The sequence below is a fragment of the Ambystoma mexicanum genome, chromosome 9, assembly GCF_040938575.1.
Source record: "Ambystoma mexicanum isolate Mex_15411 chromosome 9, UKY_AmexF1_1, whole genome shotgun sequence".
NCBI classification, from domain to species: Eukaryota; Metazoa; Chordata; class Amphibia; order Caudata; family Ambystomatidae; genus Ambystoma; species Ambystoma mexicanum.
This window is the reverse complement of record NC_090931.1, coordinates 673,568,328-673,593,138: the sequence shown is the minus strand read 5'-3', so window position 1 is coordinate 673,593,138 and position 24,811 is coordinate 673,568,328. Positions and strand designations below refer to the sequence as shown.

The window sequence follows — 24,811 nt, the reverse complement described above, 5'->3', positions numbered from 1 at the left end:
CCTCCAATACTGGTCTACCTTTGCATGCCACCAGTTGTCATCCTATGTCATGTAAAAAAGCATTCCCTATGGCGAATTTATTCGCTATCGTAGGAATTGCACTGACCTGGCATCGTTCAACCATTACTGTGCCCAAGCGGCTATTGATTTCTTGCAACAAGGCTATGAAAAACGAACTATAGAAATGGCCTATACGAAGGCCCGTGGACTTTGCAGGGATAAACTACTATATGGTATCAAGTCAGACAAGACTGCTATGCATGAAGAACAGAGACTTATTGTCTCTTTTGATAATGCCTCGAACCATGTGCATCGGATCATTGAACGACATTGGTGTGTTCTGATCCTAGACAAAGATTTATGTACCTTACTTTCCAAACGCCCTACCATTACGTACAAAAGAGTTCCATCGCTTAGAGACAAGTTAGTTTCCAGCTTTTTGCCACCCATTGACAGAAGTTCTCCTCTCTCCGATTGGTTGGCGGTCTCCCCTATTGGCTTTACCAAATGTTTTAAATGTAAAGCCTGTGCTCATGCCACTTCCTGCGCTCATGCCACTTCCTGCAAATCTTTTATACATCCGGTCACCAAATGCAATCTGACTCAAGTATTTTATGAACTGTGACACTACCTTTGTTGTTTATGTCCTCTCATGTCCCTGCATGAAGTGGTACGTCGGGAGCACCACATGCAAGCTCAAACTCAGGATCTTGCAACATCTTAGGGCGATTAAAAACTCAGATCCCATGTACCCCATGGCCAAGCACTTCTGGCAGGAACATGAGAATGACCTGAGTCTGCTTACTTTTTTTTGCAGTGGCCCACATTCCAATTCATCCCAGGGGTGGTGACCGTGTTTTAAAACTAAGACAATTGGAGACTAGATTTATCTTGGACTTCGACACTAAGTCTCCCAATGGGCACAATCTAGATGAGCTGTGTACGTTTCAAGGCACCGAAGTTGGACTTGCACACATTACTCTTGCCTTCTTTTTCTCTGATACTTGTTGAGTTTCCTCTGGCTCAGTTGTTTCCTCTAGGTATCCATCTCCGCTTACTGTATCCTTGGCCTGTATGGATCAATTTTATTTTTCACTTTATTGTATTGGTGGTCTTTTCCTTTCTTTCTTTTTTAGACCTATTTTGTCTAAATTCCATGCTGCTGCAGTCATGATTCTGTGGGAAATGAGCCTCTCTTTATAAAATAATTCTTTCTGATTATGTCTCTGTAGTCCTTTGCTCTCTTATTCTTAGTTTGCTCCCCTGTTGCTTTCTGGTTCTGCTAATTTTCTTTGTTTGCATACTTGGTCAATAAGAGGCAGCCATTTCTCTTATTTGCATTCTATCTTCCCCCAGCTTGTATCAGTATCATGGCTTGTGTTATTTCTAGCTACTGTGCATGCATTTTAAGAATTTGGTGGTTTAGAATGTACTTTGCAACTTTGCACATGTTTATGCTGCCATTTCAGCTTTGCGTTTCTGCACATATTGATGTTGCGATGCTCCCTCGGAGCCACTGCTGTATTTTGCAATTTTGCACACATAGATGCTGCTATCATGTTATTGCTTATTTGCACATTTCTTTGCTGCTATTTCTTGTCTGCACTTGCACTTTACCTCAACCATTGCCTGTGCTACATTGTCATATTCATGACCAGCTTCTAGTTACTTGCAGGAGGGGTTGGGAAATGGTCGCCTTATGTTTTTATCTATCATCTATGTATTTTTTATTCTTGCAGTCTATGCAGTTTCTTCATTTTTCCCAGATTAGGACTATGGGGGTTTTACTCGTTGAACTTGCAAACTATATTTGATTCATAGTGGAACTGTGGGTTCTTGTCTGCACTTGCACTTTACCTCAACCATTGCCTGTGCTACATTGTCATATTCATGACCAGCTTCTAGTTACTTGCAGGAGGGGTTGGGAAATGGTCGCCTTATGTTTTTATCTATCATCTATGTATTTTTTATTCTTGCAGTCTATGCAGTTTCTTCATTTTTCCCAGATTAGGACTATGGGGGTTTTACTCGTTGAACTTGCAAACTATATTTGATTCATAGTGGAACTGTGGGTGTGCCTGGCGTGGACCTGTGGTACCGACCTCATTATTTCGGGTCCCCTACCATTCCCATGTTTTTTTGTCCCTTCTGTGCACTTTGCACTGTATCAGACCCTCCCACTTTTGGTCCCTTTACATTGGTACATACCTTTGCTCTGTTTGTTGGCCATTCCTGCCTTCTGTTCAAACATGGCTGCCACTATTTTCATCCCTCCAGGCACGTTCACAGTTTCATTGACATAGCAATAGGACTACACTTTTCAGCTGTGAGAGTGCTCTGGTTCTTCTTTCCCCTTACGTGATCAAGCGCTCAGTTGAGTGTGAAACGCGTTGTGTTCGGGTCGTGCCTCTAGGTGTGCTGCCTTTCTGTTTTTATCTTATTTTTGTATTACCCATTCAATTAAACTGATGACCATTCCTACGTTGTGAGCTGCGCTATTTTTTGCTTATTTGGGCATCTTTATTCTGTCTGCAGAGAGTGCGGTTCCCCTTTCCTCCTTTCCTCTTTTTCTTTCGAGATATATATATATATATCTCTGAGATGGTGAGGTTACCTATTTGTAGGCCTAGCAAGACCAAGATTTTATCTCTCCCTGGTATTCGAGTGCCTTGGGGACCTAGGAGGATATAATTGATAACCTCTACTGTTTTCTGGTCAGGGAAAATGGCTTGAGAGGCCAAGGCGATAAATTGTACTCGCCATCTTCTGTACCAAGGGTGGGAGAGAAGGTGTTATGCTCTCCATCAATTTCTTACCAGTGAGGGCAAAAGGGGTTTGGCAGGATATGTTTTTCTACCAGTAACTGGGTACTACAACTATTATCACTTGGATCAAATCCCATTCCTGACACCATATGTGAGGTACTCATGGTGGCAACAAGACAACACAGTTCCAGGGTGTTTATTGAACAATGAATACTGTATGCAGGCTGAAAAATGCCTACTCTAAACCTAAATCTAAGATGGTAACACGCGTCAACCGTCAATTGAAAAATAAGGCAGTCCTAGTGGCATTCAGTCAAATAAAAAGGCCTTTACTAAGAAACCTATTGCCAAACCTTACAACTAATACAAAAAAGGGTGTGGGATAGTTTTCAAGAAAAAGAAAGAAGTGTTCACAAATAATATGTCAGGATGCGGTCGCCTGGGTCTCCCTTCCCCACATTTTGAGTACAGGGTAAGATGGGAGCTTGGAGCACAGTAGTCTCTGGCTTCTCCAGCACGAGATGACAGTTCCATTGGCAGTTCTCAGGACCGTCAATGGCCAAGTCTCGTTTCCTTTGAAAGTCTCTTGCCTTCGGGGCCTGACATGTTCAAATAACAAAAACAAAAGTTCCTTTAACCAAATGAAAGTTCATTATGTTCCACAGTTCACGTAGGGTGATGGTCTCACCCTTGGGTTCCCCTCTTCTGGGGGCTGACCCTTCTCAATTGTATTTCACAAATATATATTTCAGTTCAGTTTTACAAACTTTGGATGATCGCTTCATCTCTGGATCTCCCTCCGCCGGGCTCGGATCCTTCTTCTGTGGCATCCTTCCTTCGGGTTCACCCTTGCCGTCTCTTAACTTTTTTCACTTTCAATCATGGGGTGAGAACTTTTCACCATTGGATCCCTCTCTGCCGGGCTCCGACCCCTTTCGATTCTTAGCCTCTCTTCACCGGGTTTACTGTGGCTCTTGATCAGGGTGATAGTGGCTCACCTCTGGGTCTCCGTCTTCTGTGTGCTGATCCATCTTTACTTTCAATGTTCTCTTTTTACTCGGGTCAATGTTTGCGGGATTCACCTCCCTTTCTTTCACACTGCTTGTAGATCAAAGTCTTTCGATTGTACTGGGATTTTGCTCGATCCTCTGTGTGACCATTTTGACCTATTTCGCAGGCCCTCCTACTGCCTTCTGGTATCTGTAGTTTCTCTCATATGGGTCTCGACCAGTCTCTCTCAAGTTAGCACCCACATGGTGCTGCTTTCCCTCTGCAGCTGGTCTCCTCTAATACTTGTTACAGTTCTTTACACAGTTCATTGAACTTGGTTGAAATTTGCCACTTTGGGATTCTCAATCAACACAGCCTGGTTCTTATCGTTGCCCCTTCGACTCACCCGCTGTGTTGATCCGCTTGGCTTTTCTTGTTCATTGCAGTCGAAGCTGGTACCACGAGCACGGGAGCTTCCGTCGCTCTTGCTTATCAGCATAAGTTTCCCCATGTACCGCTGACCTCTGCTGCAAGACAGTTGTGCTATTATTTACGGTCTTAGGCTCTTTTCTACGAAGCTTCTGCGGGTCTGGGATGAAAAGGACAAGGGACAAGGTCACTTCTCCAGCATGGAGTCTGGCATGGATTCACATGATCATGAATATTCCCTGTTGTCAGGCCGGGAATCCTCTGTAAAAGAAAAGTTTCACTGTCACTGTATTTCTACTCTGCCAATTACTGCCCTCTCCCTAAGCCCCTCCTCTGGCAGCCATCTACAGATTTTTACAGCACATTCAAGTGTTGGGAGTCATCGTGTTTTGCCCTGTGAGCTGATCTACATTTTTCAGTAAAAAGTTTGATTTTTGTGAAACGGAGCCGGTGTGCTCTTACTCTACATCGGCCGTCAAGCGGACTGCGGAATGTGTTTGTGGAGGACAAACATCTCCAGTACCTCGGTCTCCATCTGGATCACAAGGAAGCAGATTGTGAAATCTTCCTTGGGTTCTCCAAACGACTGTGAACGATCATCACAGTAGGCTGGCGGCGTGGCTCAGCGCCAAGCCTCTACCCTGTGCGGGATGCAGGGGCATGCCTCACTCAGGACTGGCCAGTCTGAAGGCAGGCTTCTAAGTGCTTTGAGGGTGCTCCATCCATGGGGGCCCAAGACCAGGCAAAGTACCGCTAGTCCGTTTCCGTCGGGGCCACTGTGCCAGCAGGTCAGGCGACGGGCAGGGCACGCTAATCTTCACCATCTGCATCCATCTCCAGCCATCGCTCCTGCTCCTCCTTGAAGGGGAAATTGTCTAACCCGACGAAGCTGCAGGAAAAGCCTGATAATATGAAGGCGCAGGAAAAGTCGACCAACTTACCCCAGAAGGCCAGGAGGCCCAAGTGCAGACGTTGACAATAGCTGGTGGTGGCCGCCCTTTCGAAGGCCAAGGGGGCTGACCGAGTCAAGGAATCCCCGGCAGTGCCCAGAGTATCCCTGCCCCCGACATGGGAGGCATCGGCCAAGCCGTTGGAGAGAACACCAGAGAAGAGGATGCCATCCATGAGCCTGAACCAGACTTCCCGGGATGCAAAAAAGGGGATGTGGAGAGGAGGCCTCAACCGTACTCCAAGGCACGGATATTTCTTCCTCTGAGGAGGACCAGGCGTCTGTCCACACGATCCAGGAGGACGTGGGAGACTGAGACAGTGAAAATCCAGATGGGGATGATGAAGACCAAGGTGACTACGACGGCGAACCTGCCGACAATGACGGCGGGGGGGTCTAGTAAGCCTACCGCCAACCCCTCCAAGGAATCTATTGCTCGTCATCCTTTTCACCCTGCACATCCTGGTGTCTGAGATTCAGAATCGGATGCCGACGACACCTCCGTCTGCCACATCAACCGCTGCACGTGTCCCCAGGCACCCCCCCCCCCCGAGACACTGGGAGGGACTTGATGACGGACACAGACATGGCCATAGTGGGCGGTTCACTGCAGCCTTTGCCTCTTCCCCCGGACGAGGTGGGGGTCATTCCATGCCATGGTCGCCAGAGCATTGGAACTCTTGGAACTGACACCGGAGAAGACCATGAAGGAAGGTTTCCTATATCTACGACGCAAGGCCAAGAGGAAGTTCATCTTGGCGATGCCTCTACTGGACGACGTTTGGGAGGAAGGCCTTGCCTTGATGAAGAATCAAGCCGTAGCACCGGCCAATAGGGTTCGGCTGGTGAAGAAATACTGGGTGCTTGAGTCCGCACCCAAGTGCCTATGTTCATAGCCTTCCCCGGACTCTGTGGTCTTGGCGGCAGCAAGGAAGTCGTCGTCTAACCCATCGTCTTTCCGTCATTCTCCATCCCTCCGAATAGCAAGGGGAAGAAGTTAGATGCCATGGGAAGAAAAGTAATCTACTCGGTGACGTCAACCGTCGAGGCGCCCAACGCCCTTGCTATCCTGGCCAGATATGACCGGCAGCTGTGGTATAAAATGGCCCAACTGCTGGAGTTCCTACCCGACAACAAGCGGGTCAAAGCACTTTCCATCCTCCAGGAGGGGGATGTGGCATCGGACCATGCCATCACGGTGGCCCCAGACATCGCAGACACGGGGTTCTGACAGATGCGGAACAGTGTCTGCCTCGGTCGTCGTGACTGGCTGAAATCCACCAACTTTCGTCAGGAAGTCCAGACGAGGTTTCTGGATATGCCCTTTGACGGTGACAACCTCTTTAGGAAGGCCGTTGACAAGGATTTGCTGGCCATTAAGACTGACGCTAAGACAGGCCGTGCCTTGGGCACCCTTCAACACCATCCGTCCTTTCGTGCCTCCTGTGGGAAGTCAGGCAGATCGTCAAAGGGTCCTCCTTCGTACCGTCAACCCTCCCAGCCAGTGACTCAGGAGTCCTACAGAGGCCATTCCAAGGCCTTCGATGGAGGTGGCCGACGTCGCTCCCAAGGCAGCACGCAGGCCCTGAAGCAAGATTGACCAGCCAGGACATCGGGCGCCCACCCATGCACCCCCGGTGGGAGGCTGGCTGGCTGGTGGGCTTTGTCAGCGAATGGAAGAAGATCTCCACGACGGATGGGTGCTGGACTCTCTCGCCCATGAACACTCTAGAGTTCCAGCAGAGTTGTCCGCGAATACCTCCCGGGGCTCGGCAGGACCCGCACATCCCTCAGCTCCTGCAGTAAGTACTGGCAATGATGAGAAAAGGGGCGATGGAGCTGGTTCCAAAGCGACTCCGGGGCTCCGGAGTCTACTCCAGATAATTCTTGGTAAAGAAGACTAGCGGGGCAGGAGACCCATTCTAGATCTGCGGCGTCTCAACAAATTCCTCAAGTCCCAAAAATTCAGGATGGTCCTGTTGCAGCAAATGCTCGGCCAGCTGGAGGAAGGAGACTTCTTGACATAGCTGGACTTGGAGGATGCATACTTCCGATGCTTCTTGTGAATGGGGAAGTGGAAGTTCCTGCGCTTCGTAGTACAGGGAAGGCACTACCAATTAATTGCCCTCCCCTTCGGACTGAAGTCGGCGCCCAGGGTGTTTACGAAACGCCTGGCACCAGTGGCAGCCCATCTGCGTCTACAGGGGATGCATGTGTACTCTTACCTCGAAGACTGGCTCATCCGGGCCAGGTCAAGGAGAGGACCGTCCAGCTGCTGATGGATCTGGGGGTTCTCCATCAACTATCCAAAGTCCTGCTTGATACCATCGCAGAATGCCCTTTCCTGGGGGCCAGGCTCAACTCCGTCTCCTGCCTGGCGGCTCCCTCGGAGGAGAGGATAGCGGCCCTGCTGAGCAAGGTGAAACTGCTATAGGCACTGAAGACCACCACAGTGCAGACCATCAAGTCTCTGCTCGGCATGATGTTGTTGTGCATCTACCTGATCCGAACCTGCAGGGTGCAGATGAGTCCCCTTCTGGAATTCCTGGATGCTCGCTGGATTCAGGTCTCGGGACACTTTGCTGACAAGAGTGCCCCCGGCGAGGAGTTCCGTCGAGCGATAAGGTGGTGGGGCGTGCGCTCCAACATTGCAGGGGGCACAGGGATGTTCTACATCAGGAAGCAGTGGGGCACCAGATCCCCAGCGCTCTCCAGAGAGGTGCAGGATTTGTGTAACTCGGCTGTTGCCCAAGAGATGTACCTCATCCCCTTTCACGTGGCGGGAGTTAAGAACACCATCGCCGACACCCTCAGCAGGGAGCTGCGCTCTTGCCACAAGGGGAACTTCGAAAGGATCAGGTGGACCGCCTCTCAAATGGGGCATCTTCTCCAGCCTGTCAACGTCGCCCCCGGTGAAGCTGCCAGTGGTCGTGGATCTGCTCACCAAAGGAGGCGCAATCCTTCATCATGACCCAGGGTTGCTGAACCTGAAGGCTTGGCTCCTGCAGCCTTGGAGTATGGAGGGTACGAGTTGCCGGCATACTGCAGGGAGGTCCTGGCCAGGGCCAGAGCGTCGCTGAGTCTTAAATGCTACGGGCACAAGTGAAAGCGCTACGCAACATGGTGCCGGATGCAGAAGATCAATTCTCTGAGGGTCGCGACCCTACAGATTCTTCCGTACTTCTTGTTGTCCTTGGCCAAGGCGGGGCTGGTGCACGCCTCGATCAAGGTGCATCTGCCGTCTATCTCCCACTACACCCGGTCTCCAGGGCGATCTTCTCTTTGTTTCCACCGTCTCGTCAAGGAGTTCCTCAAAGGACTGTTTCGATTATTACCGCCGGTGAAGGCGCCGGCGTGGCAACTCAACCTGGTACTGACGAAGCTCATGGGGGGGGCCCCCTTCGAGCCTATGCATCAGGCCCCACTCAAGTTCCTTTCATGGAAAACGGCTTTCCTCATGGCCATCACCTCTGCCAGGAGGGTAGGTGAGATCCAGGCCCTATCCTGCAAACAGCCTTATTTGACTTTTCACAACATGAGGGCGGTACTGCGGGTGCACCCCTCTTTCATGCCAAAGGTTCCATCGGAATTCCACCTCAAAGAGCCTTTGGTGTTACCTGTGTTTACGAAACCTTTGGTACCGGGTGAAAGGGCTTTGCGCTCGCTGGATGTGGCTCGTGCTTTGAAGTTCTATGTGGCACGCACAAAGAGTTTCCGGGGGACATCTCAACTATTCGTGAACTTTGCTCCTGTGAACCATGGCAAGGCCTTGTCCAAGGCTTTTATCTCCAGGTGGCTCTCCGGCTGTATCACACACAGTCACTGGTTGGCAAACCGACCGCTGCCTGGCTGTCCGAGAGCCCATTCCACCAGATCTATCGCTGCAACGACTGTGTTCTGTCTGGTATGCCCCTGCTGGACATCTGCAGGGCTGCTACGTGGAGGTCCACGCACACCTTAACAAGATTCTACTGCATCGACAGGGATTCCAGAGAGGAGTCCAGGATCAGCCAAGCAGTGCTACGCAAACTGTTAACTTGACGGTGAGCCTGTTCTGGACGTAAGCGTAATTGTTTGTGTAGAGCCTTGCCACCATCCGTTGTTGTGTAATGTTGTACTGCTATGGATTCTTTATTCATGAGCATGTGAATCCATGCCAGACCCCATGCTGGAGAAGGAACAAGGTACTTAAATGTAACGATTGTTCTTCAGCATGGATCTGGCATGGATTCACATGCGAACCCCCCGCTGTCCCCTCTGCGGTTCTTCTTGGTCATACCACCAGAACCCCCAGTCCAAAGCTCAGCCATTCGACACAGCCCCACTGACATGCTGCCCACACCTCAGCCAGCCTCCACTCCACCCCACCCAACCTGCTCCTCAAAGGCGCCTTATTAAATGTGCGCTCTCCACCCTCTCCCCCCCGCACCCATCTCTGCAGCTCCGACATCAACCTCTTCTACCGAAGTGAACTGCATCCTATAAAATGCCCGATCTGTAGCAAAAAACAGACACAGCATCTTTGACCTCCTCGCCTCTGACAAACCAGACCTGGTCTTCATCACCAAAACCTGGTTCTCTGACAACTTCGCCCCTATCGCCAATGAAGCCTCCCGCCCCCCCCACTACTCCCTCATACCACTAAACCATCGTTCTAGAGGAGGAGGAGCATTCGCCTTCAAATCTCACTTCCACGCCTTAATCATTGACAACCAACCTTCCATCCCTTCCTGCTAATCACTCCTAGTTAAACTATCACTTTCCCCTTCGTTCTCCCACAGCTTCCTAATAATTTACAGACCCCCTGGCTATGACGGACAATTCTCGAACAACCTCTGCGACTCTATTGACGCACTCCAACTAAACCATCCCAACCTCACCCTTCTGGGAGATTTCAACATATGGCTCAACATTCCCACCAACCCTTGTTGACGGCCTACACGCAATTAACCTCCAACCCCACATCAACGGCCCAACCCACCATAAAGGACACACTCTTGATGCTATCTTCAGCTCCCACAACCGGATACATCTAAATCCCCCAACCCCTATCATCTGGTCCGATCATTTCATTGTTTCTTTCACCATTCGCTCTCCATTCGCTCTCCCAACCCGCCTCCCGTACCCGAACCTGAACCTCCGACTATACGCAAATGCTGGAAGAAACTAATCATCCTTCCTGACCTAGCCGACGCACTCCTCCAGTCTCACCCGCCTACCTGCATACTCAATAGTCAACTGAACCTTGACGACTTAGACACTTGGCTCAATACCTCTCTAACGCGACTCACACCCACTTGCAAACCATCAGCCCGCCGTGGCCACTTTCCTAGATGGTTCACACCTGAGTTGAAGACCAGTAAACAACTATACAAATACCTAGAACGCAAATGGCGGAAAGACAAAACTCTCCTGAGCAGATCCACCTTAGCCCGGCACCTCCATCAGTACAGACTGAAATCCGGAAAGCAAAAGAAGCCCACTACACCGAAATTCTAAACTGTAAAAACCCCAGCAAAGAACTTCCCAAAATCATCACCGAATTCACCAAACCATCATGCACCACCACTGCGCCGACCCCCTCTCAATCGCTGTGCGACTCACTCTCTCTCCACTTTTACACCACAGCTCTCGAAAGAAAGAACGCTCTATCCAACAAACTCGCTCTCTTATACCCACCAGGCAACCCACTGTCCATACCAGCCATCCCACCGCCAGCGACCAGCAGCCAACCAACGTTCGACTCCTTTAGTCATCCGGCTCCATGCTTGACCCCTACCCGGCCACAACCCTTAAAGAAATGTTTGCATCTACCTGCGCAGGAAAACACGCAAGAACCATCATAAATGACTTGCTTGCATCCAGAATTTTTCCGGACTCATTCAAAACGGTTCACGTCAAACCTCTATTAAAAAAAAACCTTCCCTCAATCCTCTCGAGCCCAAAAACTACCGCCCCATCTCAAACACAAGGTTCCTTCTCAAACTCATAGACCGAACCGCCTACGCCCAACTAAATGCCTTTGTTGAAGCCAACAATCTCCTAGACCCTGCTCAATCAGGTTTCAGAGCCTGACACGGAACTGAAAGCACCCTAACTTCAATCTGGGATGACCTTAAAATAACGGCAGACGCCGTGCGATGTGCTGCATTAATCCTTCTCGACCTATCACCCGCCTTCGACACAATCAATCACTCAATCCTCCTTGACCACCTCCACTCCCTAGGAATTCGTGGAACTGCTCTAAAGTGGATAGGTTCATTCCTCAAAGATGGGTACCAAATAACGCTACTCCACCTATTCCTCCTGTTCAATCTCTACTTGATCACCCTCCCACCAATAATTCGCTCACACAATATCCTGTTACAACTACGCTGATGACACTCAACTAATTCTAAAACTCCTGAACTCAAAACCCAACTGCCGACCTGACCTCGCTTCCTGCCTCCTCGACATAGAGTTCTGGATGACCAGAAACCACCTGTTGCTAAACCCCTCCAAAACCGAAATCATGGTATGTGGCAACTCTGAAGTTCTTACACACCCACTACCCTGGCCATCTGCCATGGGCAATTCACCGACTCCCTCTAAGTCAGTAAAAAACCTTGGATGCACCCTCTACTCTAACCTAATACTCTCGTGCCAAGTCAACAACGTCTCAAAGTCCTGCCACTACCACCTTAAAACTCTTAAGTGCATCTTTCCATATCTCTCCTTTCCCAACAGACTCTCTGCGGTCCAATCAATTGTTATATCAAGACTGGACTACGCTAACCCACTCTACCTCGGAATCCACGCTTACCAACTGAATAAACTACAAAGAGCACAAAATGCTGCAGCCAAACTGCTACTAGTGCTCGGCCCGAGAGACCACATCTCCCCAGCCCTCAAAACTCTGCACTGGCTTCCGGTGGCCCGAAGGGTGACCTTCAAAACCTTATGCATTTCTCACCGAGCACTGCATTAAACCGGACCTCAATATCTTCAAGACAAGTTAAAACCCTATCAACCTCCACGTACTCTGAGATCTAGCTCAGCACGCCTTCTAGCCATACCTAAAACAAACTCAGTCAGGTTAGGCGGATCATTATTCTCAGCCTTGGGCCCCCACGCTGTGGAACGCAGTTCCAACCCACATCCGCCTACCTGAAAATCTAATGCCTTTTCGCAAATTACTGAAAACTTGGCTCTTCCCCTAAAACCATCCCTGTACTGAAACTATCTCAAACTGAATAACAGCATTGCAATGACACCAACCCAACAAACTACTAGATCCTGAATAACAATAAGACAAATAACAATACAACATCAAGATCCAAGCGAGAAATCGACAACTAATAACCGCTAATGTAAACTAAAAGGACAAACAAAATCTAATGAGGAAATTAGATCAGTGTAGTGAAATGGATAATAAGAATAAATCGTGCAAAAACTGTGTGGTGTAAATTAATTAAATAAGTGTAATGATTGCAATGGACAAATGAACAAAATGAATAAAGAGAAGACAATGGAAAGACGAATACAGGAGACTGAGGAGTACACAGACTGATGACATGGAATGTATGAGTGCATGGCATAAATGGAAAGTACAGAATACGAGTACATGAGACGGGTGTAGTTCATGAAACAGATAGAGAGCACGGAACGGATCCAGTGCGTATGGCAAGTGACATGGCCTGAACCGATAATGCATGATGAATGAACAAGGTAAGTAGAGCGGACGAAATCGGTAGAATGGTTGAAGCGCGTGGAGCAAATGAGTGTGCAAGAGCGGATGAGTGTGCAAGAGAGGATGAGTGTGCAAACCTGCTGGAGTGCATAGAGCAGATGAATGTGTAGAGCAGACGAATGCGTAGAGCGGACGATTGCGTAAGAGCGAAGAACTGTGTCGAGCAGATGGGTGCGTGTGGAGCGCATGAATGCGTTGAGCGGATGGGTGTCTAGAACTGATGAGTGCTTAGAGCGGACGAGTGTGTAAGAGTGGACGGGTGCGCAGAGCGGGCGAGCGCGCAGAAAGAACAAGTGCCTGGAGCGGACGGGCGCCTGGAGCGGACGGGCGCCTGGAGCATGGAACAGGTGAAGTATGTGGAAGGTACGGGTGAAGTATGTGAAAGGTACGGGTGAAGTATGTGGAAGGTACGGGTATAGTATGTGAAAGGTAGGGGTGAAATATGTGGATGGAGTGAATAAATCAGCTTGGAATACACCGACCGGATTGGAGTACATGGAACGGATTGGAGTGCGTGGAAATGCAGTTCACTCAAAAAGTCAATGCACCCACTCGCGCCAAAGGCAGAATGCTAGATTGGATTTTAACCTTAAACACCAAGCTATCTCTGGAAGGTATTTTCGGAAATTACACGGTCAGATCACCATCTAGTTCGCTTTAACATAGTTATACCAAAAGCTCAAGAGACACCCTTGCCATCACCCATCCCTATCATGGTGAAAAACACGCGTAAACTCACGCTAGAAAACCTAGCCCCCGTCCTGTCCAAAGTGCTCGAGACACAGCCCATCACAAAGACCAATCCAGATAGCATCTCCCTCATCTACCACTCCTGCCTGAAATCAGCTATCGATGAAGTACCTCCAAACAAAGCAACTCCTGGTTCAACAAAGAAAGAACGTTCTGAGACGAAAAAAAGAGCATTAGAACACATAATAAAAAATAATAAAAAAATAACTCTATTGAATCTAACAATGAACTGCTTCAGGCAGCTACCAAAACCTACAAATCTGCTGTCATTACCCACAAAGCAAATGCATTGAAGACACGCATCAACAATGCTGCCTCAAATAGTAAGGAACTATTTTCCATTATCAGAGAGCTGGAAACAACAATTTTTCCATCTGGCCCCATCAGAGCTAGTAAAGCATGGTGTACAACCATCCAGATCGCCCCCTAGCTTCCAAATTCAACTCTCTCCAAGAGAAAATATTAATGAAAATAAATCTTTTGGCTAACACAACTGAGGACTCCCTCAACGTTACAGCCAACAATAATGCTACAGCTACCCAGTTCAATTTCGCTATGGTTTCACAAGACCAAGTTCTCAAGACCATCACTTCCCTAAAACCATCCAATTGTAAAGGCAATAGATTCCCCACCAAATTAGTCAAGCTCTTTGCCCCCCCACCTTAGCACCTATAATTACTAAATTAATCAACATCTCCTTCAGTACCAATTCCATCCCAGCGAATATTAAAGAAGCCTGGGTCTCTCCCCTTCTAAAAAAACAACTTTGGATCCTGCTATACCTACAAATTACAGACCCACAACTACGGTACCCTTCCTCCTCAAAATAATGTATAAAATTGCTACTCCCAAATCCAAGCACATCTACAAAATAATCTTCTGCTAGGTGATAGACAATCTGGTTTTCGTCCCAGACACAGTACAGAGACAGCCTTATTAGATCTCAAAAACCAGATGCACACTATTAGAGATTCAGGGAAATTAGGTATCCTCCTCTTACTTGATCTGTCAGCCGCATTTGATTTGGTGGACCACGACACTGTGTACAGCACTATCAAAAAATGTCCACCTCAACAGAAGCAACCGCTTGGGTCAAATCAATTTTATCTGGACGCACACCAAGTGTAGCCATTGGTGAGGAGTCTGCCGACCCTATACCAGTACCACTAGGAGTACCCCAAGGTTCGTGTCTCTTCCCACCCCCCCCCACTCTATACAATGCTTACACTAAACTCCTATTCGCAGCATTAGATGCTATGGGGGTTATCTACATGAATTTTGCAGATGATACTCAGATCCTCATCCCAATCACTGGCGAACATGAGCAAGACTCCTCCAACATTAATAAAATCTACTCCCTCATCCAAAACTGGATGGCCGTGTTGTGTATGGCTTGCCTGGGCAAGAGGGAATGTTGTAATGTCATGTGGAGTGTTGATGCCCGAATGTTGGAATGTATGGGTGAGTGTTCTATCCTGGTCAGTTGGTTAGCCCTCTGCCTGGGTGTATGACCGCCAGTGTTATTGTCCTATATGTAACTTGCTGGTAACCTAAGTAAATACTTGTAAAGGAACTTAAGAAGATGTATTAAACATGGCGAAGGACATGTGTGACCCTGCATGACCACTACCACAGTCATACCCACATCATAACATGGGGCACTGCCACCCTACACACATACCTTGTTCACCACGCGAGACCTTAACCGCAGTCGCGCCCCAACTCTGACTGGGGGGCTACCACCCAGACACACGTTTTACCCTGCATGACTACTACTGCCGTCACACCCCGACTCTGACTGGGGGCACTACAACCCAGAACACATATACTTGGTTTGACCTTGCATGACTTCAAGCACCATCACACCCATACTCTGACAGGGAGCGCTACCTCCCGCTACCTACCCTGACATGGTAAGTAACAACCATCAGTGGAACCAGACCACTGAATATGGCACACACTAACACATGCCATACATGCTGACCTGGGAACATACCATCAGCGCAACCAAACACATGCTGACCTAGGACTATTCCCATCCGCGCAGCCAAACAATTTACACAGCTTGCTAGACACGCACACACCCAGCTACTACCAGCCAAATCTGCAATACCCTAACCTTACATTTTGCACATTGTGTACAGTGACCATTAATACTGTCAAAACATTTACTGTATTAAATTGACTGTATTGGACACGCCATACACTAAAACATTTACTGTATTGCATGTAGTGTATTGCATGAGCCATACACCTCTACCGTATGTTATGGCTTTCACTTTTTCTTTCTCCAAACCTACATGTCCATGTTGTAATAACGCAACCTAAACTTGTCTTTTTATGGACCTATAAGTCCTTGTTGCATCCATGCCACCATACTCTGCAAAGCCTCAAAAGGTTAGATCTATATGCATATCCTGCAATCCTCCCTATTCCCAATTCGCACCATTCCAAAAATGTCCTGCTAACAGTCCATGGCACGTCATAGTGCCCTAAAAGCTGCAAATCCTCAGAGTGTTAAACCTAGACACCTCACACAACCATCCTTTCCAGACCCATCCATCCGGACCACTACCAGCAACTCATCCAAATTTAACCTGACCAGTTACTAAAGTGACTTTTATAAAAAACATGAGGATTTCCTAACTTCACATGCCAAAGTTAAACATACCGATGCTTACAGAGAGAAAAGAATACATTTTTCATGTTCCACCAACTTTTCAGTGCCACGCTCAGCAAAAGCCACTCCTTGCCCACTCCCGATGATGGTCCCAAAACGTGGCGTAGAGGTTCAATTCCCCAAAAGGGACAGCATGTTGCCTCACCAAATACCATTCCCAATCTGTGCTCCGAAGCCCCGCAGCTTCCCTTATTAGCAATCAAACACTTCTCCAAAAAGTAAAGTAATTTCACACACGTTTCCTGTGCACTTACGATCCATTCCCTTTTTATTTCTGTACTGTACAGCAGGTTTTGTACAGCCCAGCGTGCACACACATAGCACTGCATGGTCTGACATGGCACTGCAGGACACGCCGACCGTTCACCCAGTCAGTTAGTTTCCCTTCCGGCTCAACGCAGCATGTAATCATCATCATGTCGCATCAACACAGCGGGTCCTTTCCTCAACCGCTTTGTTGCTATTTTCGGAACATTAACACACCTACGCTGACGGGTGTTCTCCCTGGAACGTTTGCGGGACCACACTCTAGTCCATCAGCCTCTGTTGCTCGTGTGATGTCATCAGTCCAACACAACAGGGGAACTGCACAGAGCTCCGGCACACCAACGGTCAAAACCACTGGCACAACGAACATGGAGGTATTGGATACCATTTACTTTCCAAGTTCACGACTGCATCCCGCCATCCAAAATTACTTGTCTACTCGTACTTTTTCAGCATGAACCTCAATGTCACCACTTGACTTATCCACACCATACTCAGTTTTCCACAGCTGAGAGCATGTTAAACCCACAGCTACTGCTTTTCTGGCCTCTAGGACAGCTTCCCCTTCTTGATTTCTGGGCATAGCTTCCCTTTACCATAATATTCCCTCCATCATCTTATAGGACGCTTCCCACTCTCAGCCCCTGGGCTCAGCTTTAGGTCCATCAAAAGGACAGCCCATCCTTCCAATTAGGGACTCTCTTCCTCCCCCTTTTTCCGCCCTGGGTGATGGGTCTTACTTGTTTTGGGGGCAGTGTTGTCCTTTTCCTTCTTCCTTCACCCCCGCAGCAGGTTCACCAGCTTTCCTTCAGTTTCACTTTTGGGTTCTTCTAGTTAAAAGACCAGCTCGTCACCAATGAAATGAAGCAGTCTTCACCCTTCCTGGGAACACTTGTGAGGTTTAATACATCTTCTTAAGTTCCTTTACAAGTATTTACTTAGGTTACCAGCAAGTTACATATAGGGCAATAACACTATAGGACAATAACACTGGCTGCCTATCACCCAGACAGAGGGCTAACCAACTCACTAGGCTAGAACATTCACCCATAAATTCTAACATTCAGGCATCAACACTCCACATGACAGCACAAAATTCCCTCTTGCCCAGGCAAGCCATACACAACACATCTCCCCCCTATGCATTAGCACAACCACACACAACAGGCCACAAACAGTCTATGCCTCAATGGCAAAAAGACAGAGATCCTCATAATAGGATCTCCAGCTCGATTAAAAAGGTTGCACCCTGAATACACCTCTATTGTCATAGACAGTACTGCTATTCAAATATTTAAGCAGGCCAAAACACTAGGCTTTTATTTGGACTCAAACCTCACTATGAGCAAACATATCAACTTGCGTGCATCCTCTACTGCCTACATGGCCAAACGTATTGCCCTTAGTAGACGATTTCTCACTCCTCAGAATTGCATCACTCTAGCAAGAGCCCTTCTACTTTCAAAGGTGGACTATTGCATTGTACTCCTGTAAGGTACCACAAAGAAGAATCTAGTAAATTACTACTATTGCAAAACAAAGCCCTAAGAGCATCTCTTGGAATGATACCACATCTCACAGACCAAGATAGAAGTGCACTGGCTACCTATTCAAGCAAGAATACTCCACAAAACCCTCACCATCGCGCATAAATGCATCGCCCAAGAGGCACCCATCTATCTCAATCACAGTGTTGCCCGCAAAATCCCTACTAGGTCACTAAGATCCAGCGCTAGCACTCAGCTACTCACCCCCCTGATTCAAGAACTCCAGAGCAGGGGGAGCTAGTTTTCCTGTAGCAGCGTCAAGAATCTGGAATTCGCTCCCACTGAACATAAGTAATTAACCCTCCCACCCGCGTTTCAAGAAACTGATAAAAACTTAGCTATTCAACAAGTTCTAATATCAGCTACCAATGCAAAACATTTTTTAGGGTACATGAGCACCACTGTTGTTCCACAATCTTATGTTTTACTATGACTGATACCCCTATCTATGTATTTGGAAAAGATGATGATTATTTTATGTTTTATGTTACACTTCTTTTGCCTGCTAAGTGCCACTGTATCCTCATAACCAACGCCGTGATACCCATGGGTTTGGGCGTACAACAAATACAATAAATACAAAAATAAAAATAAAATAAATACTGCTACTTTAAGTGCTTACCAAATCTGAAGATGGCTGCCAGAGGAGGGGATTAAAGGAGATAGCAGTCATTGGCTGAGGACAGTATGACCCAGAGCTCAGTGATTGGTTTAGAGGAGAAATACAGTTTGTAAGTCAAAGTGAAACTATGTATTTTGTTTGTTTTTTACTGAGGATTCCTGGCCTGACGGGTAATATTCATAAGCATGTGAATCCATGCTGGAGAACAATGGTTACAGCATAGTAACTTGTTCCTTCTTTCCTCGCCACCCTTTAGATTCCTGCTGCCTTTCTCCTTCGCTTGAATTACCACGCCTGCTTAGCCGTCTCGTTGTGCTGTCTGTCGTGCTCGCCTTGCTCGTATTTCTTTTGCTCCACCTTTTATCCCTGTGAGGAAGGGAAAGGATTGCCAGGTGCGTTTTGATTCTGATCAATTGCCTGACTTTGCCTGACCCTTGTATTGGGACATGTCAGGTACACAGTTTTATTACCAGTCCATTGTTTTCTACATTGGGGAGAAGTGTGGGTGTCGGAAATTGTAGTCTTTTATTGGAAAGTGAGGGTTTGGAATGTCCTACGGGATAAGGAAGGTTTATGAAATCAGCAGGAGGGTTTGTCAGAATTTAAGAAAAGAAAAGATGATCAGAAAGACTGGATTGGTAGGGTTTGCGGGATAAACGGGAATTGCTGAGATTGAGAAATGAACAAAAGGGATTGTGTGAAGCGTAGTTTTATCTGAACTTGTAGGGATTGTGGGAATCAATAAACAGAGCGACTTGGAGAACAACAGTTGGAATTATTCAAGTAGGAATTAGAAAAGCAAGGATTCGGGGATAGGTAGTTTCTGGGAGCAAATGAAATTGGGATCTTAGGGGATTGGTTATATATAGGGAGGGGTTGTTGGCTTTCTGAAGAAGAAGTGTATTGGATTGAAGGTAGGTTGATTTTGGTACAACCTATAAAGGCTTCATAGACCTAGTCTTCCTAGTCCCTTTCTCCTGTATAATACCGCGTATCACCTGGGGTATCCCCTCCAATGACCCCGGAGTCCCCTACCCAGATGATCCTCCCTCGTTCGTCCACCCCTAGGGTTGGCATCTGAGTTTCCCTGGCCACCTAATAAGGGATTCTGGAGGTCTTATTGGGAGAATACCCTCCGGTTTCTCACACTGGCCTCTCAGTGGATATCCTGCGTCATCATCATAGTCTCCCATAACAATCAACCTTGGGTCCAATGGGAGAGCAACCCCCATAAAATGACTTATATGCAAGAGGATCTCCTATTAATAGATTTGAGAGTGAGGATGCAACCTCCATAGATGTCCCAACGTTCCTCTCCCCACACCCACTCCAACAATTATCTGAGACCTGGGGGTTGATTTCTTGCAGCCTACTCGGTGACATATACCAACTGCATAAGATTTTATATCCACCTTCTTTTATCCATGTACACCGAGATTCCTTATGGGTTCTCTCCCATATATGCAACCAGGCTTCGGGCTGGTTAAGGGTGACCAGTTCGGCCTCCCATTTCAACATGTAAGGCAGTTTATCCGAGTGCTCTGATGGTTCTCAGTAGCAGCTAGCGGTGTGCTTTGTGGTGAGACCATCTACCAGTGTGAGTTCAATCCCACTAGCTTCCCTTGTCCACCTGCACCTGACGTCTCTATTTGTGATCCAATGGCAGAGTTGGCTGTATCTCAACCTTTCCCCTTCTTCTACTGCAAATGTAGCTTTACACTCCTCAAAAGAAAACAACTTCCTTTCTTACATCTGCAGGAAGAGGTGGTGGAGATTGAGTATGTGGAGAAGTACACAGCACCACAGCCTGAGGAGTGCATGTTCCACGATGACTGGATCAGCTCTGTGGAAGCCACTGAGGAATGGTAAGGCATATTTTCTATTCTTATTTCTAGTGTACTTCTTTGTTCATGCTGCTCTTGTTTCTTCATCTGTTCCCTGTATGGATGTGCACCTACAGTGCATTGCACCCATTTAGAGCCGAAAAAGTGAACACTTCCAGCTCTTAAGAGTCTGCATGTGTGTCCCACCTGAAATGAAGCAGTTGGTGTTTGGTGTTCGTGCTGCCTTTATCAAAGTTCATTGCATTTTGTTTTCACTTCCGCGGTGTCTTGTCCCATTGTGGACTGCAGTTTTGTTGAGTACCAAAAACATCAGGGCATCTTTAGGTGTTTTGTATACTGTAAAGACAAGAATATCATTTTGGGGAATTCTGTAGGTCCTTTTTAGGCCCCCCCCAGCCCCCTTAACTTTTTGCTCTTTCCTTTTCTTTTTATATCATTGGACTTTTTTTGTTGGTCAGGGAGATTGAGTAGACGTGGCCCATTTGGCTCGCTGAAACTATATGCTCATGGGTCGTCCAGAAGGCCTCCAGTCCTAGCGGGATTCTTTGGTGGCAGCTGTAGTTTTGTTTTGACTTCACCAGGAATGCAAACAGATTTACTGCATTGATAGTCCAATGTACCTTTCTGGTAGCCATTGTGTGCCAATGTATTCTGAGCCATTTTGTATTAGGGGCTTACTTTAAGGGACCCACACGGCAAGCCTAAAATTGCTGTTGTGCATACATGGCCTCTTTGTGAGCCTAGCTATGCACCATATATTGTTGTTTGAACTTATGTATACCAGGTACTGGCCTCGACCAGGCCATATCACATCCTGGGAAGGTGAACTGGGATGAGTGGAGGATTTAGAGGGCAAACAGTTTGACTGGCCGTCTAACCCTTTGTTTTTAGACCCCTATTGTGATTGTTGGCTGTGTGTGTGTGTACAACTAGGGGAGACAGTGTAACTACACAGAGTTCTGACTACTTTTCTTGGAAGAGAGGTTACTTACCTGCTGGATGAATACTGCCATTGCTGCATTTTTAAGGACCAGACGCGTTCATTCTGGCTGAACTCTGGGTCTGATGCTAATCTCCAGTTGCAATTTTTGGCTACTGGCTGTCCTTCCTGGGCCTTCCAAGTCTTCCTGCTTGTTGGTGGGTTGTCCTTGAAACATACCCCCAAAGATCCCTGTGGTTAAACTTTTGGTGTGTTTAGCTTCATTTCTCTTTGTTTCCATGGGGCTTATTCTGCTGGGCTGCATCTTTTCTGTGGCTGCTGGTTCTCAAACCCATGTTTGGAGTGCTTTCTACAGGTGTTCTGTCATTCCCTGGGGTTGTTTGCCATAATATTCGCACCAGTGGGTTAACACTGTGACTTGCTTGTCTTTTCCCCATGCCAACGGATTGCCTTCTAACATTTTCCTGTTTATTCCTAGTGAACATATTGTTCACATGAAACTCTTAAGCGTCTTTGGGAGTACTAACCTAAACCTTGACATTTTTCCTGCATCCAGTTCTGGTGCAACAAATTTTAAGCCAAAAACTAGACTTTTAGCTTGCACCTGTAACATATATATATATATATATATATATATATATATATATATATATATATATATATATATATATATATATATATATTTCTGAGGTTTGTGGATCTGCTTGGATCACATGCTATGCATAGCCAGACATCTAGTTGTAGTCGCAGAGTATTCCATTATTGGGTTTCAAAACATCAACTGGGCGTGTCGGTAATACTATCCCTAATGTGACGTCCACTGTACCCATGCTACTTCACGCATCAAGAACCCTTAGATTGATTTTTCAGCATTCCTAGACGGACGTAAATTGCGGAGTTGCTTTCTGGCTAACGCCTTTTATTATCTAAGTTTAATGGTAGACTTTCTCTCTTTCCTTTCAATCGCCACCGCAAGATCTTCAACGGCTTTCGAAGACTTGAATCATCATCGATGACTACATTATCGTCTCGGCGGACTTTGACTGTGGCCTACATAGACCTCACAGGGCCTCGGCCCTTCACAGTAGGGACAGTGGGGGGAGGTCATAACTTTCTTCTATTTTAAAGAAGGCCTAATCTTTCCCCCTCCTTTGCTTTCCATTGCCGTGCAGCCATCACGCTGTATCATGGAAAATACACTGTTTACGTTCTGTCCTTCCTGGAACAGGAAATGTCCCTGGAAAGAAGCACACAAGGTTTAGAATCACTGTCTTACTAGAGACCACCCCGAAAAGAACACTGCAAATCCTGAAAGTTGTTTCAGCCTAAAGAAACGTAAAACAAAACGCTGGGCCCACCACGCCATGCAGGCCGAAGCCGCCATTGACGTGGAGGGAGCTTCCAGCAATGGCAGCGTCGTGTCCTAAGTGACACTGAGGGCGATCGGGACTCAAGATATTCCCACATGCGAGCCCACGACTCCATTAAGCAGGCTGGCGGCTCAAGCACTGCCACTCCATGCCACACCAAACACACATCCCACGACTGACAGTTGACCGCGTTGTTGGCCATTAAAGCCCAAGCTCTGTCGGAGGGAATGTCATCCAAATTATCCCTGTCCTCTAAGCCATTTCGTGAGCGTTCACTGCATGACGGGCCCCGAAACAGACGTCTAAAACATACCCCCTTTCGGGTGCTGAAGGACATGGGTCCAAAGCCGTTTCGACGGACCCGTCCACTACCTCAAAGATGAGAGAACTCCTCAAAAAACACATTCCAGACACACTCCTAAAGTGCAAGGTGTCAATCTTCTAAATCTTCGATTTCCCCCTGCCCCAAGCCTCTACTTCCCATAGCAAAAGCCGTTCTCTTCCCAAGGACTCTTTCAGGGGCCATGCAACACAAACAGTCCTCACCAATAGAGAGTACCCCTAATACTCATTTATGTTCCCCCAGTGTTTCCTTGTTCCGCTTAATGGAGAGTTTTGACAGGGTAATGCAAAGAATGTCATGCTTTGTGGACTTCTTTGACTACCACCCTAAGACACTTACTAGCCTTAAAGGGCCCTCTCAAGAGGAAGCAGCCAAGGATCGACCAGCCGCTAAAAGACCACGTCTAGAGCCCAACACCACACAGGACACCTCCCAGGATCAATATTTTATAGACATCTCGGGTTCTCAAGATGCCGGGTCCCAAGGGAATGAAGTAGACCAATATAATGCTGATCAATATTAAGACTATGACGTCTGTCATCCAATCACCGGACCATCAGGATCAGCCAGTGGCCGACTCCCCGGTAGACAACCAGCTACAGTAAAATGAGCTCCTTGTCAGGGCTGCAGAACATTTTAAAATTGACACGCAGGAGGCCTAGGTGGATAAGGACTTTGTGGAAGACATTCTTGGAGGCAAAAAGTCTGCAACACAATCCATCCCCCTCCTGCAATCCATTCAGAGATGTACTCAGCCTTCCTTACTCACTCCTAACCTTACGAGGGCAGTTAAACCCTGAAAAAATAATTTCAGACCGGCCCCTTCTGACCCTTCTACATCATGGGTCTGTTAAAACCTGACTCCCTTGTTGTTACCACTATGAAGTGTCATGATTCCTGCCCCTCATGTCCGCAGTCCTTCAAGATGTCAGGCTGGAGCCAGGCCACGATCACCTACATGGCCCTCAAGGGCCTCTCCATCCCTCCAAAGACCCACTTGGATCAGACTTGGCGCTTGTGGCACCAGACTAACTCACTCCCATAGGATAACATTGGGGATTGGACTTGACAAGATGGATGCCCCTACATATTTTGGTTCCCAGAACTGCATGTGCAGTCTAGTCTTTTGGGTGTGGTTCAGCCCAGAGACACCTGGGATACCCAGAGACTATTTAAGCCACCCCCAGGCTGAGAAGAACAAGTTACTTCTTACCTTGTAACGTTCTTTCGATGGGATGTTCCTCCGATGTATTCCTTATCTTAGATATCTCTTTCCAGCTTTGCTGGCCTCGGAAATTTTTTCTCTCTAGAGGGCGCTGCGCGTCGACGTCCGCCGAGTCGATGTCCCTCGACAGCCGCCATATCGACGTCATCCTGCCTATAAAGGCCGCGCGCAGCATCCGTTGCTCAGTTCCGTTTTGTAGTCCACAATAATTCTTTCTGGACTAAACTATCACCCTGAAGGAGCGTAAGCTGCAACAACAAGGTAAGTAGTACTGCGGGGATGGATGGGATGGGAGGGTCGATAAGGAATACGTCGGAGGAACATCCCATCGAAAGAACGTTACAAGGTAAGAAGTAACTTG

The 24,811-nt window shown here is 47.5% G+C and overlaps 1 protein-coding gene across 1 annotated transcript in view; it reads left to right on the top strand.

Annotated features, from left to right (window-relative positions):
• Positions 1 to 24,811, top strand: part of WDR12 (WD repeat domain 12) — a 484,520-nt gene that overhangs the window by 154,389 nt on the left and 305,320 nt on the right. The window contains exon 4 of the mRNA XM_069615517.1: positions 20,487 to 20,593. Coding sequence (XP_069471618.1) covers positions 20,487 to 20,593 — 107 coding nt within the window. The remainder of the gene's footprint in view (positions 1 to 20,486; positions 20,594 to 24,811) is intronic.